This window comes from Lissotriton vulgaris, chromosome 7 (assembly GCF_964263255.1).
Source record: "Lissotriton vulgaris chromosome 7, aLisVul1.2, whole genome shotgun sequence".
Taxonomy (NCBI): domain Eukaryota; kingdom Metazoa; phylum Chordata; class Amphibia; order Caudata; family Salamandridae; genus Lissotriton; species Lissotriton vulgaris.
The window spans coordinates 1006594099-1006615074 of NC_141695.1; the positions used below are offsets into that span (position 1 = coordinate 1006594099).

General features: G+C 42.1%; 1 protein-coding gene across 1 annotated transcript in view; it reads left to right on the forward strand.

The window, feature by feature from the left end:
* The window catches only part of DOCK2 (dedicator of cytokinesis 2), a 2333210-nt gene that overhangs the window by 402445 nt on the left and 1909789 nt on the right, over window positions 1–20976 (forward strand). The window contains exon 8 of the mRNA XM_086931425.1: window positions 19434–19588. Coding sequence (XP_086787551.1) covers window positions 19434–19588 — 155 coding nt within the window. The remainder of the gene's footprint in view (window positions 1–19433; window positions 19589–20976) is intronic.

The following is a 20976-nucleotide window of genomic DNA, read 5'->3' on the forward strand; positions in this document are numbered from 1 at the left end:
AATCAGATGAAGCAGTGTATGTTGGAGGCAACAATCGAGCAATATAGCATGAACCTGAAAAGTCAGCAGGCAACCATGTATAAGCTCGGTCTCGACAAATGAAGTAGGTACCCCTAGCAGTAAGGAAGGCAGGGGAAGAGTTAGCCGGAAACACATAAGTCTCAACGCACTCACTCCTCCCTAGCTGAGCTCTCGGATTTCTCCCATTCCCTTGCAAACAGACCTGACCTCGGTGGGGTACGACCCAGATTGGAGTTGAGCTTTTACGCTTGCTTTCCCCTAAACTAAGGCGATACTCTGAAGTATTCCAACTTAAATACACTCGCAGTTCGTCTCTAGGGTATGATGGAGTATTATTGACATCCTTGATCATGTCAATAATTCCCTGGACTAAAGCTTTGTTGGCAGAGTTATATCTAGTGGAACGTGGTGGACGTGGAGGATAGGTCTCAAGGGCATAAGCAAAGATGGTTTGAAGGGCCTGAAATGATCCATTGTAGCTGAAAGGCAAAACCAGATAGGGAATACCTTTATCCATAGTGTGGGGTATCAAGCCACACACCCAGCAGTCTGTAGTGTTAACTACCAATTGGTGTTGGTGCAAGAGCTGTACAAAAGTGTTGTTAATGAACTCTGTGCGTCGGGCTTGCTCATGTTCAGGAAACGAGTGAAAAGAGTGTATAGAAGAAACAGTAGAAATGGCAGGATCAAGGGGAGGTACTGTAGTAACTGGCACAAAAATCAGATTTATACTAAAGACGATTCCACCCACCAATGTTGCTAAAATAATCAAAAATGTAACGGCACATTGCATCAAAAAGCATTTGCTACGAAGAATCCTGTACAGTCTGTTTCTGCGAACATAAATCACATTTTCTCGTTGCAGCGCAGGAAGCTCCATCTTCTACAATCCGCTCGCGACCACTGATGATGTGTACGTAGATGAAAATGCCTCTGTCAGCCCTGGGAGTTCCCAGAACCAACAGAAAGATCGACCTTGTGTCAGACCCCTGCAGATTCAAACTAGGCACACAGCCACGACCCTACGGCTACCCAGACGGCAAGGCAATTTTAAAAACAATAAACAATAGCAAACTTCCTGGCTGAAGGCAAATGTTCAATATATCAAAATCACAATATGCAGTTGCCTGCTTTATTTGTCCATGTTACGTTTTCTCAGGTTGTATCTCTGCTTCGCAGGTATTGTCTGATCGGAAAATAGTGTATCACTAGCAGCTGTTGCAGTGTTTAAGTTCGCAGATAGCAAAGTGTCTTCTGATGCTGGAGACAAATGTTCAGTGTTCAAAAGAGTCTTTTCAGGAGGAGAGTCAGATTTTGGAGTATCAGTAATCAATTCGGCATCGCTGAAAGGGATGAACTTCGGTGTGCTGTCAGTTTCGGAGGCACCAATTCCCTTTTTCACCCAGTCGTCGTAAGGTAGCGGCAAGGGTACACGCTTAACATGAGACGCGTGCACCCAATGCTTGCGGCCAGCTACACGAACGGCTGTCCTCGTTGTCAGTAAGATCTGAAAGGGCCCCACAAATCTTGGTTGAAGGTTCTTCGTCCTCGCGAAGTTCTTGATGACAACCAGGTCTCCTGGTTTCAGCTGATGCCCTGGACTCTCCGGAGGTTTTGGCAAAGCATCGAAGACCTGTTGATGAATAAGACTCAATTTAGCAGTCAAGTCGTAAAGGTAGTCTATCAACATAGGATATTCTATAGATTTAAATTCCTTGGGCCTTGGCACACCCCAGATATTTGCTGGGCGGCCAAAGACCACCTCGTATGGGCTAAGCCCCACTCTAGAATGTACAGTTGCTCTTGTTGATAACAGAGCCAGAGGAAGTGCGTCTGGCCAGGCTAAACCTGTGGATGCTTGTATTTTAGCTATCTTCAGTTTAAGGGTGCCATTGTAACCCTCCACTAAACCAGCTGACTGGGGATGGTTCGCACTGTGAAATTTTTGTTTCAAACCTAGGCCTGCACATACACTCTGCATAACTTTCCCTATAAACTCACTTCCGTTATCTGACCATACAATCCGTGGCATTCCAAATCTAGGGAAATATTCTTTGAGAAGAATTTTGGCAGTTGATAAGGCAGTATTGTCCTTCAGTGGGTATGCTTCTATCCACCTGGAAAAAGCACAAACCACCACCAAGACATATTTTAAATTATTACAGCGTTCCATGTGAATGAAGTCTAACTGTATCACTTCGAAAGGGCAGGAAGGAGGAGCGAAATGACCAGCAGGAGTTGGAGTTCCCTTGCCAGGATTATGCATCAGGCATACCATACAGTTTTTCACCACTCTTTCTGCACACTTACTGATTCCCTCATTCTTCCAGACCGGAGCCAACATCTTACATATCCCTTTAGAACTTATATGCGCTACTCCGTGCGCCATTGTCACTACTGCAAGCACATACGCATCCGGCAACATCCAACGCTGCTGCTCTGTCAAATCAATCCAACATCCATTCGAGTCCAACTTGCCCGTACTCTCTCTCCATACACGTTTCTCTTCCTCAGTTGCTTCTCTCTGAATCTCTTTCACACTTTCCATTGTGTCCTCACACATTCCAGACTCAGCGATCCATCTTGCAGACGTTGCAACATACATTCTACTCATCATGTCTCTAGCTGTTTGTTTAGCAATTTCATCAGCAAAAGCATTCCCACGACCAACATCATCCGTGATTGCTTTATGAGCACTGCACTTTACAATTGCAACTTCAGTCGGCAAGGTTAGAGATTCCAACAAGTCGTTAACTAGCTGACCATGTTGAATCTTAGTCCCATGGGACGTAATGAAACCTCTTTCTCTCCACAACCGGCCAAAACTATGGGCCACGCCAAATGCGTACTGACTATCTGTGAACACATTCACTCTCTTTCCCTCAGCTAAAACACATGCTCTCGTTAGAGCTATTAATTCTGCAGCTTGGGCAGAATTCTGACTCACTCTTGCAGTCTCCACAATCGTCTTCAACGTCGTTACCGCGTAAGCAGCAGTCACATCACCATTCTCCAATTTAAAACATGACCCGTCCACATACAGCGTACCATCTGGATCTGATAATGGAGTATCCCTCAAATCAATGCGTCCTTTTGTCTCTTCCTCCGTTTTGAAACAGCAATCATGTGGCTCGGAATCACTCGACTCTTGATTAGCCGGCAACAACGTTGCTGGATTCAATACATTACATCTTTTGATCTGAATATGACTCGCTAGTAATGTCAGCTCGTAACCAGATAATCTTGCACTAGTAAGGTGTTGTGTCTTAGTTCGGTTCATGAGTGTGTCCACTGCATGAGGAACCATGACCACTAGCATGTTGTTCATTACCAGACCAGCAGATTGTCGAATGGAAGCCGCAGCTGCCGCTGTAGCCCTCAAACAACTAGGTAATGCTCTAGCTACCGGATCTAATGTTGATGAGAAATACGCACAAGGGCGTTGTTTATCACCAAACTTCTGTGTCAGGACACTCAACGCGCAACCTTCTCTCTCGTGAACGTAGAGCGTGAATGGCTTACTGTAATCAGGTGTACCCAATACAGGAGCTGAACACAAGGCTTTTCGTAATTCAGTAAAACTCTCTTGACATTCATCAGACCATGGCACCGGACTCGGAACATTTTTCCCAGTCAAAGCTACCAATGGTTTCGCTAAAAGAGAAAAATTTGGAATCCACTGCCTACAGTAGGAGGTAATACCTAAAAAGGCACGTACCTCTCTCTGTGTGCGTGGAACACTCATTTGCGTAATTGCTTTTATTCTTTCTGGGGTCAACTTCCTTCCCTCCTTTGACAAGAGATGACCTAGGTAGGTCACTTCTTGGCAGCAGTATTGCATTTTAGAAGGTGATACCTTGTGATTCAAATCAGACAAATGATGTAATAACGAAACTGTAGCTGCTTTGCAAGTTTCCTTGTCATCGGCAGCCACTAAAAGATCGTCTACGTACTGTACTAGGGCAGAACTTGGAGGAAGGACAAAAGAATCTAGCTGGCTTTTTAATGCTTGACTATAAATAGATGGACTTTCACAGTAGCCCTGTGGAGCGCGTTTAAATCTGAAACTTCGACCTCCTAGACAGAAGCCAAAAATATCTCTGCTTTCCTCGGCTATCGGAATGCTGAAAAAGGCATTCTTCAAGTCGATGACTGAGAACCAAGTGGCTGTAGCAGGAATCAATGTTAACAATGCAGTAATGTCTGGAACCACAGGAAACTGCGGAACCACAATTTTATTAACTTCTCTAAGGTCTATGACAAACCTGTACACTGGAGGTTTCGTAGGATCAGTTCGTTTCAAAATCGGCAATACAGGACTATTACAAACATTTCCTCGAGTTTCTTCAACCACACCTTTCTTAATCAAATCTTGCACAATCAATAAAAGTGCACGTTCTCCTTCACTGGATATTTTATATTGAGGAATTCTTGGGAATTTTACATTTGCTTTCAAAGTTACTACATACGGTGGTATTTCTAAAAGGCCTACATCATTAGGACCAGTCGCCCAAAGAGAATCAGGGAGTGAGCGCAGCTCTGGCGGGAGTGCGTCCATTGACAAGTACATCGGAGAAGTGATTCTTTTACCCAAAGTAAGCTGTACCCCTTCCGGAGAACAGTACAATGTCGCATATAGTCGTTTTAACAAATCTAAACCAAGCAGATTTTCATTACAACCTGTCGTCAAAATCAAGGGTGCTTTCAATTGACACGGTCCAACAGAAATAGACAAAGGACCAGATATCGGGTTGTAAACAGGGGCGCCTGAAAAACCTACGGAAACATTTGTTGAGCCGGACAAAGGTGCGCCAGGGAGTTTCGCATGAATGATAGAACTTTTTGCGGCACCAGTATCCAACAGAAACGGTTCGACTACACCTGATGTTGCTACTGCGACATAAGGCCCACTCTGATCCACTGGAACTGATACTACTCCCTCTCTCTGTCCATGGCTGTCCTAGTACCCATTTTGCTGAAATCCCTCATCCACTTCACAATAATCTTCAACAAGATATTGCTGAGATCTATTTTGTTGAGCTGACTGTGCATTTCGTTGATCAAAGTGATTGGAGGGACGGTCATTCGTTTGTGGAGGCATAGCACCTCGCCCTTGACCTCTAGAATTCTGCCTAAAACCACCACGACCTCTCTGAGCTGCTGCTGCATTATTTTGCGCTAAGATTGGACATTCATTTTTGTAGTGACCCTCTTTCTTACAGTACGCACACTGGTTCCACTGGTATTGAGGCCTGGTTGAACTATAATCTGTCCTCTGATACGAATTCTGTTGCATATTAGTCTGATTCGTGCGAGGCGGATACGCCTGTTGTAAAAGGACTTTAGTCTTTAAATCTTTCGTTTTCTTCTCTGATTTTTCCTTTTCCTCTTTATCCCTATTTTCGTAGTATTGTGCAGTCGCAAGTATTTGCGCAGTTGTGGAAACAGCCCACGCGCTCTCTGAATCCTTTAATTTATTGCATAATTCAGGTAACAAATTATGCACAAATTTATCGACAAACAGTCTTTGTCCTCCTTCAGTGCTCATATCCTGACCACTATGATCTACAAAAGTCTCTTCGAACCTCGTGAAGAAGTCGGAGACACTTTCATCTTTCTTTTGCTTGCATGCGGATAATTTATCCCAATTAACACGCAACGCAGGCATCAGAGTCTTCATTAAGTCAATTATTCTACCTGGAAGATTAGCAATTAGGGGTTCGGGTTTTGCACCACCCGTTTGCTGACCATCCGCTGCAGTGATAGCTGCCCAATCACCACCTAAGGCTGCTTGATGATCCTCCCTACGAATTTTAGCCCACACTGGTTGTGGAACTACATTGCCAAATAACATATCGATGTCCGCTAAGTTCATTATACAAGCTTCAACTGTCTGTGTTAATTCCTTGTAATATCCAGCTGGATTTTTACGCGGATCTGGCAAGGCCTGTTTCACCGCTAGCACTTCAGCTCGCTTCCATGGAATGTGTATCCACACTCGTTGGAACTGTGCTGGAGCAGCTGCAATACCCGCATTATCATCACGTTGTATTGCTTCGCGCCAAATTGGAGGAACCTCCCTCATAGGATATTGGCGACTTAGCTTCATTTTACCTTTTTCTAAATCTCTCGGCGAACGAAGAGATGGATCAATTCTAAAACTCAAAATAAGTTCCATCGCTTCTTTTATATTATCGCCCACTATCATTCCTGCAGCAAACTCTTTCTGAATTTTAATTAAATCTTCCAAGTCTGATTCAACATCATCTTCCTCTATTTCCTCACGTAACAACGAGCACATCTCATCAAAGACGTACCGTTGTGTTGGTTCCTTCCACTGCATAAACGTGTCTAACACATCTCTCGTACTATATCTTCTAACTTTCGTAATCCATCTGAGAGCCGTGGAATCTAAAACTCCCCGTTCTTCAGTACTTGGTAGCTGACTACGTCTCTGAACTGAATCAGAAGTAGGAGTCTTAATTAAAGATTTATATAAAGGAGACAGTATATTAGCAACAGAATCAGTTATTTTTCGACGTACAGAAAGTGGAGTTAACACACTTGCAGACGTAGAGAACACAGTAGAGGTAGGAACAGATAGCGAGGCAATAGGAGTATCGAGAAAAATAGTTTGGGAAGTAGTAGGTGTAAGCGATACAGATACAGGTATAGACGACGGCAACCCAGGAAGAGGAGGAGCCGTAGGAATATTAACATTAACCACAGGAGGAACAAGAACACCAGGTTGTCCAGCAACCGGCAATTGAACATTTGGCACAAATTGGGCCGTAGCACCTTGTGCATACGGTGGAGGTGACCGTAACAGATAAGACAACAGAGGATCGTTTTCGGGATCCTCCAGTATCTTAGCTGTTTTCGATGGCAAGGCAGGGTAGCACTTGTCAATCGCTAAATTATGCTCTCTAATTGCTACATCTATAGCCTTTTCGCACTTATTATCTTGCAACTGTTTAGTTGCTTGCTCTAGAGTTAGCTCTTCTTTCTCTTTCTGTTCTCTCTTCAACCTTTTTATTTCTCTCTGTTTGGACTCTTTTCGCCAATAACGGAAAGAATCAAACATTGCCGGCCGGGCTTTCTTACTAAACAATTTCGCTTCTAAATTATCAAGAATCTCGGGTTCAAAACTACCATGTAGTGGCCAACTAAGGACACCATCCTTCTTACAGTAACGGACCCATACCTCATTATAAGATATAGGACCCACTCCATGTTTACAGTATAAGTCATAAAGGGGAGTCCCAATCGGAGGAACCAGACAGGAATCCTCCAATCGTGAGTCATGGTTGCAACCAAAACAAGACAACATTTTCCGACTTACCATTTTCAGTCTGGAACACAAAACAAACAAAACACGGGACAAATATGTGCACTCGAACCAAGAACTTAGGCCTACCAAAACCAAACTAATGTATCGATACCCAAACTGAACCAAATAGATTATCGTAACCAGAACAACTAGTGATAATCTTACAAAACCAAAACCAAACCAAGAACCGATCAAGGATTTTAACAATCCTCACAAAGTAACCAGCTAGCTATCACTAAATACTTAACTGAGGCACTGAAGACGTCACCAAGGAGAAACCCGTCACGTTTCGCTGTACTAAGGGCTGCACCTCGGGTCCAAGACAGGGCGACGGTCAAGGCAACGGCCCACTGCAGCCGTCCTGAACGGGAACCCTCGTGGAAGAGAACTTCGGGCCACTTTTGCGATATGCCGGGATCGATGAAGTGGGGCGCCTCCCTCGGAAATCTTCACACGAAGCTCCTCGAACTCTTCAGGCTTTTGGACCGGTACCGAATGACGTCGCCCCACGTTGGGCGCCAATTGGAGTTCTGGACTTTTTGGTTCCGTCCAGAGGTGTCAGGGAACAACACCCAAAGACCCCGGAGTTCCACCTGCCTTGGTGCGCAAATGAACAGAAACACGGGCTTCTCGATGGTGGCGTCAAAGACCAAAGGTTTATTACTGCAGGGACACAGAAGTCACAGAAACTACGCATGGGCAGTAACCAGGAGCCTGTTCGATTTGTACATTGAGGGTTGCTCCTTATATACTAAAAATTGTGCTTCAGGCAAATATTTCACATGTCAGTACATTCCCAAACCTTTGTGTCTTAAACAATAAATATTTGGCGTTACACAGGAACTGTCGATAATATCTGATGCCAAACATCACGAAGAGGGGTTCCCACTAGTCCATCACAATCCCTTGTCAATATTGCATTCAAGAGCCGGACCGCCTCATCGTAAAGTTCGTTACCTCCCCCTAATAAAGGCCCAGAAGGAAAGGAGCAGAGCCAGGTGCAGAAGATAGGAAAGCGGGATAAGAGATGTTTGTGGGTTGTAAATGGGCAAGGCTACCGGCTTCGGCCGCCTAATCATGATCAGGACAATGGACACGAGAACCAGTTCAGGTGGGCTGGCCTCGGGCAGAGGAGGCAGCCTTTGTCAAGTCATGCAGCTACAGCGTGATCTGGTTTAAGGTACACGTGTCATGAAAGAGGTGAATCTCCGGCTAAGGCTACGTGTCCTTAATCGAAATGAAGTGATCAGAGGTTATTGCATATGTGAGGGCAAGAAACACAAAATGGCGGACATGATCTAAGATGGATGCCGTGGGTAGATCAGAAATGTGTTCATAACAGGAGTGCTCTTGCTCGTATCGTAGCGAAAACACCAGGATATGCTAAATGGATCATTTGCGGTTCGCCGATACTAATATTATATATTTCCGACAAACTTGAAAACACGGGTTCAAATCGTTACGGAACCTCAAGGGGGTCGATTCCGATCCGGTAAAAAGCGATCCGAATCGTCGTACGGAGCGTTTTTCCTCCGTACGAATCGTACCCGTAAATACGTACGACGAAGTACGATTCGTACCAGAAGCCGTACTCCGTACGAGTCGTACAAGACACCGTACGACTCGTATCCCCGTACGAATCGCCCTCGGAACCCGCTGTACGTGACTTCTGTACAGTTTGCGGCTGCTCTTTCCGACCCGGCAAGTACGATTCGTGTTGGGTACGCTCCGTACAACCCTTTTTCTACGGGAGCTGCAAACTGCCGTAAAAGCAGAGTTCGCCCCGAAACAGGTACAGAACGCCCCCCCCGGGTACGGCGCGTTCCCCCCATGATCGCAGGGGTACGGCGCGTACCCCCCATGATCGCAGGGGTACGCGCCGTACCCCTGCGATCATGGGGGGTACGCGTCGTACGGTGTATATGTGATTGTGCACTTTTCTGTACGAATCGCCCTTACCTGACGTGGACCGTAGGACTCGCGTCCTGATACCCTGGTCCGGATCGTACTCGCCGGGTCGAACGGTGTGCGTACGAGTCATACGGAGACGGCTACGGATGCGATTCGCACGGACGGAAATTTTACCGGATCGGAATCGACGCCCTAGTGTGAATATTTTTTTAATTATTGAGATAGTTTTAAATTAACTATCCCATGAAAGGTTTAAAATTAATTCCTTAAAAATAATATTCACGTATGTAGAAAGGTAGCTGTATTGTGAAAGGTTGGAATTTATGCTTTTGGAGAGGACAGATTGTTTGCAGACAATGCTATAGCCACTGCAATTTAACAAAGCAAAGCTCAGTGTACAGAAGGATACAAGGAATATGATATGTTATAAAATGCAATGCTATTATGAAACAGGATTGGAATGACATTGATAGAACAGCTCTATAGATCATACCTTAAAATTCCTATCTTCAGAATAATGAAACAACCATCTTCATAATGTTGCGGTGTGAAGAATAACAAACCATTTGTAATTGTGTACCATGAAAAAATGTATTTAAAAATTGTATCCAAAGAGGGAGTAACTAGTCTGCATCTTCTGTTATGGGGGTTAAAGGCTGCTGATGAATACCAGTGGCTTCTTTCTTTCCCATAATACAGTTGAAAGTAATCTTTTTTTTAAAGAGCCTCCTATTTCAGTATGACTCCTCTGTTCATCACATAGTCCACACATTCCAGTGTTTTATACCTTTGCAGGGTTAACTGAAAATGAAAGTTCAAATAGTGCAATTTATTAGCTTTTGAGTTTCCACAGACTCATTCACACAGCAGAGGCCCTAAATGTATGATGATAATGATGATATTCAGTTTTAGTCATGGACCTAGTTTTATGATGTCTATTCATCGTATTGTCACTAATGGATTCTAGTGGAGGTTCGAGGTTGATTTCTGCTAAGTACAAGAAGAAAGTTGAAATACCAGTCCAGTACTTTTGACATGATTACTGGGTAGGTCACAACAATTCCAGGAACCTCTTCTATGTTCTGCCTTTTACAAATGGACATGGCTGTTCACTACACTAATCTTGTTCGAACCATATCATAAGTAAATGAGAACATCTCCAATTCCTTGCCTTTCACCTTTATTTCGTTGTAAGATATATTCTACCTCACTAACTCACTGAACTATAGCTAATGTTATTATTAGAGATAACTAAAGACCCCCTTATTACCCGACCCCAAGTATATTGAATATTGAATACAGCAGTCCATTTCTGCAAACGTAACCCCTTTATCTCTCATAAAAAGACACATATTTCTGTGAAAATTATTTGCCATCCCATTTTCTAGTCAACATTAAAACAATTCTAATACCAAATGTTTTTATCAGATTAACTCTTAAGAAACTTGTCTGTTTCTGTTTATTCTGAGGCTGTTGTATCAAGCCCTTAGTCTTTTTTTATTTTTTATGATGAAACCAGCCTTATTTTTTTTTTTAAACAATTTTTATTAAAACAATTTGCATAGTTTTCAAATGACAGTACATTTTGCATATACATCTGTAATAGTCACACAGTTATTCATAAACGTCACATAAGATACCGCACCCATGTCTCTTCTTCGCATCTCCACTCCATCCACGGCCAAGCACATCACAAGGCCACTCAGTCTACATTTTTCAAATACTTCCATCAGAGTCCGAGTCTTCGGGAGGCGGGGGTTCACATATGCCACCCTGTTATGTGTTCCATCCTCCCCATACCCTCTCCCATTTTTTCGGACAGCCCTGATATATGTACACCGATTTTTCTGCAACCATCGCCAGGTCCATATCCCTACACCACTGAGTAAGTGTGGGGGTTACCCTAGATCCCCAGCGCTGCGCAATGTTGCGTTTCGCAACCGTCATGCCCAGGGTTACCAAGTCCTGGGCAATCGCATTCAGGTCTGTTGGTTCCCATATATTGAGAAGGCAGCATCTCGGGTCCGGCAATACGGTGACCCACGTGACCTGAGAGAGTGTCCTCATCACTGACATCCAGTACCCCACGAGTTTGGGGCAGCTCCAGATGGTATGGTAAAAAGTCCCTCTCTCCCCGCATTGTCTAAGACAGAGGGGTGTGTCGGCTCACCGTATCGTATGCAGGAGTGCCCTAGTGTAGTATGTGCGGTGTAGAATTCTTAATTGCACTAGCCTGAGCCTTGATGGAATGGCAGCTTCTCTGGGGGAAACCAGCGCCTCCCGCCAATATGCCTCGTCAATGTCTCCCACCTCGCGCTCCCATTTGAAACCAGCCTTATTTTATCATTATGTTTTGGCTGTGCCTTTGGGTCTTTTGTGTGGCTCATTAGAATTGTTAGTTGCCTGGTTTGCTCTAGCTTTGCATTAGGAATGGCCATTTTCTTTGTTTCCACCTTGAAAATTCCCCTGAAAACAGTTGTCTTAAACCTCCAGCTGAAGTTGATTATTCCTAGAGCCATCCAATGTGAGCATCACAAAGATCATTAAAACCAGTGATAGGTTACTGTAGCAACTTCCCTGTATGGATGTGGAGGGTTTTAGCCAGAGACCATGTGTGCACATGTGCACTGTATTCTGTTGCTGTGAACTGGGTTCCTTAAATTATATCTCTGCTGATCTGCTGTAAACTGTGATGCTCTTAACATCTTTTCTGCAAATCCTTTTCCTAATCTTCCTCTCTTACAGTGCTGTAAAGCTTAATCTGTGTGAATACTACACCTGCATTTGAATTCTGTTCTCCTGATTTATGCTATTCTAAACACTTCCACTCTAAACAGTACTCCTGTGTTGTGCTTGAACCGTCTTCATCTCCATTAGAAATTAGGCGACCAGCGTATCTATTCTGTGCATATCTGAGTAATTATTTGCCTCATTCAGAGAGTTTCAGTCTTTCTCTTCAACCTTGATCTCACCTACCCCATTACTCGGTGGACCCCATATATTGTTTGACAAAAGTTAATAGCTTTGAAGGGGTCTGTGCCACATTCAGTCACTCCTGTGCTATTCCTAAGTGGACCCCACAGATCGCTTGATAATCTAAATGTAAACTCTTGGGTTCCACTAGCTCTAAAACTCTGAAGACCACGTAGATTGTTTAAGCAAATCAATTGTAACCACTTTGGTTGCATATACACCCCTCCTGGGTTGACAAAGACTAGACAGAATAACTGTTCTCTAATAAAAGCTGTACTGATCTTAGTTGCACCTGTTCCACTCGGGTGGACCTAGTAGATTGACAAATAATTTTTAATCTCTTCAGATGACACACACCACTGCTGGGTGAACCCCATAACTTGTTTTAGTAAGTCAGTTTTACTCGGTGTCACCCAAAACATTTTTTTGCTAAATTAGTTGCAACTTACCAAGAACTGTAGGTCTCTTGGTTGCAGCTGTGCTTCTTCAGGATAAACCTCATATACACTTTTGGCAAGTCAGTTCTAGACCTTGTCTAAAACATCCTTAGCTGTTTTGGTGGACCTCATAGATTTTTTGAGTATATTAATTGTAACTTCCTTGGAGCTGTGCATCCCAAGAACATACTCACACTCTGTGATAGGTTCCATAGGATAAGGTAAAGCTGATATCAGTTCTCTGGAGTTTTTTATCACATATCCCTACACTATTCTGTAATTTCTCATTGCAACTACTGGGAACTGATAGCTCCCAAAGTCACTTGATTTCATGTTAGGTCATTTATCGTAAGACCCCCGGGGTCCCAACTGTTCCTTATACTTTTCTATCTCCTCAATCCTTTCATTCACATCAACACCACCCATCCCATCCTTTTATCCTTTCCCCTCTCCCGCCTTTCCTTCCCATCCCACTACAATCTCATCCACCCTTTCTATCTGCCTGACATTTTTCCCTGGCCTACCCCAAGCCCCTTCACTCTCTAACACCATTCTAACCTAATTATTAACGAATTCCAGATTTGTAAAGCGCAAATTGTCACCCCAAGGGTATCCAGGTGCTGGGGACCGTTGGGGAGATTAAGTGAGCTATTGCCCAGAGTCACATGATGCTGAGCTGAGCTGCCACTGGGGATCGAATTGCAAGCCCCACACTCCGGAGTATGCCACTCAGACTGCAGCACCACACCTCCCTCTATCTCTTCTCTTTCTGTTCTTTATCACTGTGTTGAAGTGCAGCTCAACCATTACTTCACATTTCCACTCATAGCCAACTTTGTCAAAGCATCATCCTCTCCAGCTTATTCTTTTTGAATCTACCATGTTTTCCTCTTTCTCCATTCTCATAATACCTTCCAAACCCTAAGACATACCCCCCTTCAACTGGCACACCTCCCCTCACTTCTCCTAACTTACTTTCCAGATGCCTACATTTTCTTTAGCCTTTTCTCTCTCCACTACTTCTTACTGATCCTCACCACACCCAAAACTCCTGCCTCACCTCCTTGACCAGACATCTTATGGCATGCCTAAGCATTCACCTTTCCTTCTACCACAGGATCACCATCAATGTCCCAGTTTCCCACCACTCTTAGTCACACATTTCGAATGACTGAGGTAGACATTGTTTTGTTGTATCCACAGCAAAATGTTTGCTTGCACACATACTGGAGACCTGTTGCCCTGTAGGCAAAATTTGATACAAATGCATTCATCTTATGAAATTTATGTATTCTCACATATCCAATGCAGAAAAGCAAAATAATGGAGGGATGCCATTTTAATGATAATCAATATCGCTACGGACTTGAATCTGAAGCCTTATGAAAAGGCAGTCATTTGTAATGAATTTTTTATTCTAGGAAACAAGGTTATTATAAAAGCCTCTTACAGTAAATTATGTGCTGGAATTAACTTATCCTTTGACAATGGCTATGGTAGTAAGGTTCCCCTGGGTGGATTAGTAGTGAAAATAAATGCATAGCTGAAACACCTTGGAAAGCACGGCTCTTGTAGTAAAATAATAAATAATACATTTTAGAAATATCTAAAATGGCTTCCTAGATATCATAGAAAACTAATCAGAAATAGCCATAAGGTCTAGAATGAATCGACCAAGCAACAGCATTAAAATAACACAAGATCAGAAGCATAGGTCATGGCACGTAGGCTAAATTTATTTTATTTTTTATTTTGAAGGTTTTATTTAGCTCGAACAAGACCCTTACGAGTATCAGAGCTCTTTACAAGTCATATGTAGAAAAGAAGATATAGCACACAAAGATATAAGGTGAAACAGCTATACATACCATATACACGTAAAAATAAGCTAGCGCATAAAACAAAAGGAGAACTATGGAGCACAAAAACAGAACTAGTGATAAAATACAGTAAAAAGACAGGGCGTTCATGTGACTTTAGCCATGAGGATAGCTTTCACTTCTTTTTTGAAGGAGGCAGTGGAAGGGTTCATTCTTGTTTTAATGGGCAAAGCGTTCCAGGTCCTAGGAGTCATACCAGAGAAGGATCGGTTATAGTTTTTTTTCTTCGCAAATCGTTGTGGTTTTAGAAGAAGAGTCTTGGCACTCCTGGAGGCTCTGATGCCCGCAGAGAGCAACAATTTCTAAGCTAGGTAGTGCGGGGAGTGGAGGTGTAAGGCCTTGTGCGTCATGCAAGCAATTTTCAGATGAATTCTAGCTTCAAACGGTAGCCAGTTGAGGGCTCTCAGGTCGGGGATATGTGAGAGTTTACCTTTGAACCCGTGATGAGTCTCGCAGCTGAGTTGATAGTGGCTCTTAGTGGGGCTGTTGATGACCTTGAGAGGCGGCATAGGTTACCGCACCACATTCCACTCTAGGGATTACTAGGGCTTGAACTGCTTGTTTGAAATCGTAGGCTGGCAGAAAGGGTTTCAGTTTTCGCAGGGTCTTCAAGTGGAAGTTAGCTCCTTTTGTGGAGACGCTGATATGCTTCTGATCTTCGTATTTATGATCTTGGTCCACGGAGGTAGTAACAGAGGGATGAAGTCTTTTAAATAATTAGCCGGGAGCGGGTCTGTGAAATGATAGGAGGGCTTCAGAGCGGTTAGCGTTTTTAATATCGAATCTTCACTGTAAGTGTTGAATTGGGACCAAGTTGTGGTGTTTTCGAGTTTGAGTTTTGGGGGGTCATTAACTGGGGCACCAACCGGGGGTATTGATGAATTCTTTTTCATGTCCGAGAGGGATAAGAGGTCCATGAGTAGATCTGATTTTATGGATTCTGTTTTAGAAGTGAAGAAGGAGGCAAATTCATTGCAAGTGGGATAGCGTTAGGGAGACTGGGTACGCTCTTGGTTTGGGTTTTGATAAGATCGAATTCTTGGCTTGGTCTAGTTGAGTCCTGAAGAAGTCAGTTTTAGATTTTCTGATCTTTCTAAAATAGGAGTTTCTGGTGATTCTTATACGCTTGAGGTGGTCAGCTGAGGGTGCGGCTCTCCAACGTCGTTTAATTACTCTGAGAGAGCATCTGTCTTCATTCAGCCTCCCATCATACCAAGGTTTTGAGTTTTTTGTGGAAGTTCTTTTCAGTTGAAGCGGGGCTATTTTGTCTAGTAGGTTGTTCATGGAGTGAAAGTAGTGATTGGTCAGCCCCTGGACATCGGCTAGGTCTTCTGGGGACATAGAAGGTTTGAATTAGCTGATGCTGTAAGGTTAGAGCCAACGTTTTTCAGGTTTCTGTTCCAGATCTTAGTTCTCAGGGGTTGTGTTGGGAGTTGTTTAACCGTTTCCAAGACTTGGACTATAATGATGTGAAAGTCGGACCAATCGCAGGGGAGGATCGAGTCGAGCTGTGTGAAGTTCCCTTTAGAGATTACTAGGTTGAGAATTGCGCCTTTGTCGTGTGTAGGGCTGTTACATATTTAGTTAAGATTAAGGTCGGCGACGAAAGCTTTGAGGCTGTTTTTCCTAGGGTCGTTCTGGTCATCCCAGTGAAGGTTGAAGTCCCCCAGGAAAATTTGCTTATTTTGTTGGCTGTCATTTGACGCTAGAATATTAATGAAGTGTTCTATGAATGTGATGTTATCTCCAGGAGGGTGGTAGAAAGTGTGTAAAGAACATCTTGTGTCGCCAGAAATAGGTGATGACATACATTACATATAATTGAATGGTCTCCATATTATTAGCCTGGTAATCACATTTAATGTCCAGTAGAAATGAGAGGAAATAAAATCAAATGCACAAGAAACAAAATAGACCAACAGTCAATAATTGCACGGTACATACTTTAGGAGAAGCCAAAGCGCGACCAAGACAAGCAATGAAGTCTTAGGAAAACTGTTAGGGAAACCATAATGCTAATCTGATACTTAGAGCAAATACATGATCAAAGTAAATGGAGCAACACATTACCGATGGAGGCTAAACTGACCTATAAGTAAAAGCTAGGAAGTGTACATGGAAGCATTCCTCCTCTCCCTGCTTCCTTCCATCCTTGCTCACAGCAGGTGTCATTCCCAGAGTATAATGTGTCAGTGTTTTATCTATTGATGTGATATTCTAGTGACGGAGTGGGGTTTTCTATACCTCAATCTACGTGTGTAATCGTTATCAATCCCCACCACTGGTCATATGATCCTTCGCTCGTCGACAAACAGAAGAGTAAATGAGCAGTCAGCTACATCAATCCAACAATGTATTAAATTGCTGATAACTTTAGAGCAGTCAATAAAGAGAATTTAATCTGAGTTAAAGAGTTTGATTTTTTAATCAATTTTGTCTATTAAGAATTAATCTTTAAAGCATCAGCCTTACAAATAAACATAATCCAATAATTGCTTTAACTATAAGGTGAAATAGCATATTAGTAAAAATAATAGCAAATATTGTGTAATACAACAAGCATGTTCCATAAAGGAATTTCCCTATTCTAAATATATTAGAATGTGGTGAAAAGAGGTGTCAGTTCAGATGCAAAATGAAGTGTTCTTATGAGAAAATCAATGCATAAGCATAAAGCCTCTACATTTCAAGCTGGTAAGTATACTCAGCTGTAAATCAGCAGACAATAAAAAAAAACTAGGCAAACTCTCTCATGTAGAGAAGTATTAGAAACTCAATGATGAGTCCTGTCAGAGAATTGGGGAAGCAATACAGCTGCTCCTCTAGGAACAAGCACTGATATTAACATACAATATCCCAAAAGGCAACCACTGTCTTTTCGTCTCCTGAATTGTCCAATAGGATTGTTGTAAATGCCTGGGAATAGGTAAACTCTCCTTCTCACACTCGTACAATAGTATTTAGACATTAGTCCTTGAAAAGGTAAATTGTTCACATTCTATGGTCCAGACTATTCTTCTCATGGATCATCCTTCCTGTTGCCTCCTCTTCTCCCGACGAGAACCTGCCTATCAGTTGTCTATTACAAACTTTTCACTAACTAACAAAAGACTTCTGGAAAGTTACAACATCTGCAGCAAAAGAGAAAAACATCTAGTGGAGAAGAATGATGTAATTTGAAAACAGGCCCTTGAATGTTAATTCAATATTTTCACTTTACATGGCATCGACAGTTAGCTTACTTAAATCAGCACTTATTTACTTCACTTGTAGGTCTCTAACATTTAAGTATGATTACCTGCTACAACTCTTGCGTTTTTTATATAGGCTATTCTAATATGGGCTTTTGTCCATTTTTGATAAAAAAACATTTTTGTTTGCATATAAAATTCACTCTTGCAGTTGAAATTGTAGGTTGAGCAATGAGCTTGGTTTGACGAGCATCAACTAGTATGAAATTGGGACCTCAATTCCCTTGATTTGTGTACTGTAGAAGCTTTACAAATTAGAATGAGAGGTGTGTACTTGAGATGGGTCTGGAGAAAGATCTGCAACAGACACTAAGAGACTGATTCTCCAAGAAAGCTGCTAATGTCAACAATACATTTCTGACTTTCTTAGAAATCAGAGAGAATTTCATGACTATTTTGGGGATGTGGCAACTGTCAGAGTTTACCAGGATTCCTCAGATGGTTACTTTGAGGTTTTCAGAAATGTATATAGTGCCTATTTATGACTGTTTAAATGTAATGCATCCATTGCATTAGCACTTGCTAACTTAAATTCTCCTTTGGAAACTATATTACGTTCTGGGGAAGATTCTTCCCATATTTTCCCCTCTCCTTTCACACCATTAAAGGGGATGTACTCAAGCCCTTCACAAGAGTAAATCAGGAATCATTTTCATGGTGGGAATATACAAGCAGAACGTTTGTGATTACCCACAAAAGTACATGTATTTGGTTAGTCACTACTTTTGTAAGGTGCCTCTGTTCCTAAACCCTAAAAAACCAACCAATGTAAAGTTATTTCCTCACTGGTAAGGAGATCAAATGCATCTTTTCCAGTTCACAAACGTATAGTATTTGTACTTGTAAATTATACTATATGTGTGCTTAGTGCCATTTAAGTGCGCAAATAGTACTGTGAATAGAAACAGAGAAATGCTATTAAATTGTTGATTAAGCTACAGGTTTTACAATTAGATGGTACTGCAGTGATGTTTGATAATGGCCTTGGTCTTGACCTGCCAAACGTGTTGCGATTATGTGAAGCAAATAACTCGAAAGTTCGTATCACCATTCGTGATCTTCTTAGAAATGCAGTTAGGATGAGCGTGCATTGGAAGAAAATGCTTGTACAACATAAGCTACATTAACAGGAATATCAGAACAAGGTCCAGCATTAGTTACACCAAGACGGTTGAAGGATTGTGTATACTCTAAGTATAGTAAGCTTCTGAATATATGACCAATAGGACAAATAATGCAGTAGAATAAAAGTGTGTTCTACGACATTTTATTGCCATACTTTTCCAATTGTACCACATTTATAAAGGTTCAAATTTCAGTATTGGCACCTTTGGTTTTACCCGAGACGTTGGCTCACAGCTAAGATACTTTTGCATTGCTTGAGTTTGGGCTATTATTTACTTTCAAAAGATTCAGTTGTTCAAAACTCATTGAATGATACATTTTGCTTGAAAGATTTAAAGCAGCAGTGTTACATTTGTGGGATTCACATCATGGTCTAGAGTTCTAAGATCACCATTTCGCTTGGGAATTTTATAAAATGCAAGAATCAACTAATATTTCATTCGATTTGTGAAGGTTGTATCGATGAATATTTGAGATTGTCACTTATCATAATTTTTTTCTTCAGTCTAAGGAACAATCTGACTTCAGTGTATCATCCCGAATCTCCTCATCGCCTACTCACAGCCTTTACGTCTTCGTAAGAAACTTTGTCTGTAGAATAGGAGAGGATGCAGAACTCTTCATGGCCTTATATGATCCACTGAAACAAAGTATTGTAAGGTATGCCATTTCTTTATCTTGAGTCGATTTACTGTACGTGCATCAGAGAAAACAGAATGGAGCATACAGAAAAGCAAGGAAATGAATAAAACACAGGTGGGGTATCAAATATAGTTACTCAGCAAAAGTTGTATTCAAGCTCATGCTAAAACCAAAATGTAATTAAGGTAGTAATCAATCCATAATTTCCTTTACCATTCCTACCCTAACAAACACATAGACAAAAGCCAATAGTTCTGGCGTTGACTGTCAGCCGTTTGTCTTTATATTGCCTGTTTTGTTTTGTAATGGTTTTTGTAAAACTTTGATTTTGGAGGAGATGACAGACCTCACCAATATTTAATTAAATGGCTTAAGGCATGCCTTTATTTGTCTCAATAAATCACATAGTAATAGTAGTCTCTGGCACTGAAGGGGACTACTTTGTGTGAGGAATCAGACCAATGGATGAAAAAGGCTGGCAGAACTTCCTTATAAGTAAGTACATTATACATCACATTTTAGTAAAATCAGAAGGTCTTGGCTTACGCCAGAACTAAAAAGGGTTTTACTCCCGTACATGAGTAAATCTCCAACTGTTTACAGTGGCAGCATGGATGAGAGGAATGTAAGAGTGACAGCAAATTTGTGACTGTTTCCAAACTTTCTGGGCCATCCCATCCTACTCTCACCACTCATGGAGTAGGATTTGCCCATACATATTAATATTCCAAGTTGCCCCTTTTCCAACAGATTTGAAGATAAGCATTGGCAAAAGCCACTATGGGTGACTTTTATACATTAAAGTGCTATTCCATGATTGCCAAGTTTGTGTATGCAGTTGTTTCAATGGCTTAGTAGGTGAATGTGAGAATGAGTGAACCACTGGAGTGATGAGTGAGCTCCTGAATGGATGTCTGAGTGAACAGAAAATAGGACAGTTTGCCACTGCTAAAAAGGGTTGTAGCATGTTCAAACCCGAATTTGCGAGTAGGTAACCTATTATCCACTCGTAAAATAGGTTTGCGAGTCGCTATTAGGAAGGGGCTTGCCAAGGGTGTTCCTTCATAATAGCGAGTCTCAAAACAATTGTAGTTACCACCAGCTACCACCAATTTCAAATTGGTGGTAAGCCAGTTGCAAACGGGAAGGTGTCCCCAGGGAACCTCTTCCCTTTTGTGTTTGGCAGCGAAAATATTTTTGAGAGCAGGCAGAGGGACCACAGACCACTACCTGCCTCTAAAAAATGAAATGAAAAGTTTTCATTTTTTTCTTTTAAACGCCAACCATTTTCCTATAGTTCTCGCATTACTGAAAGTTTGAGCTATTGTAGTTGCATTATTATTTGCAGCGCCAAAAGTTACACTTTCAGTAATGCGAAACCTATTGCATTTCAAATGCTTTCTACA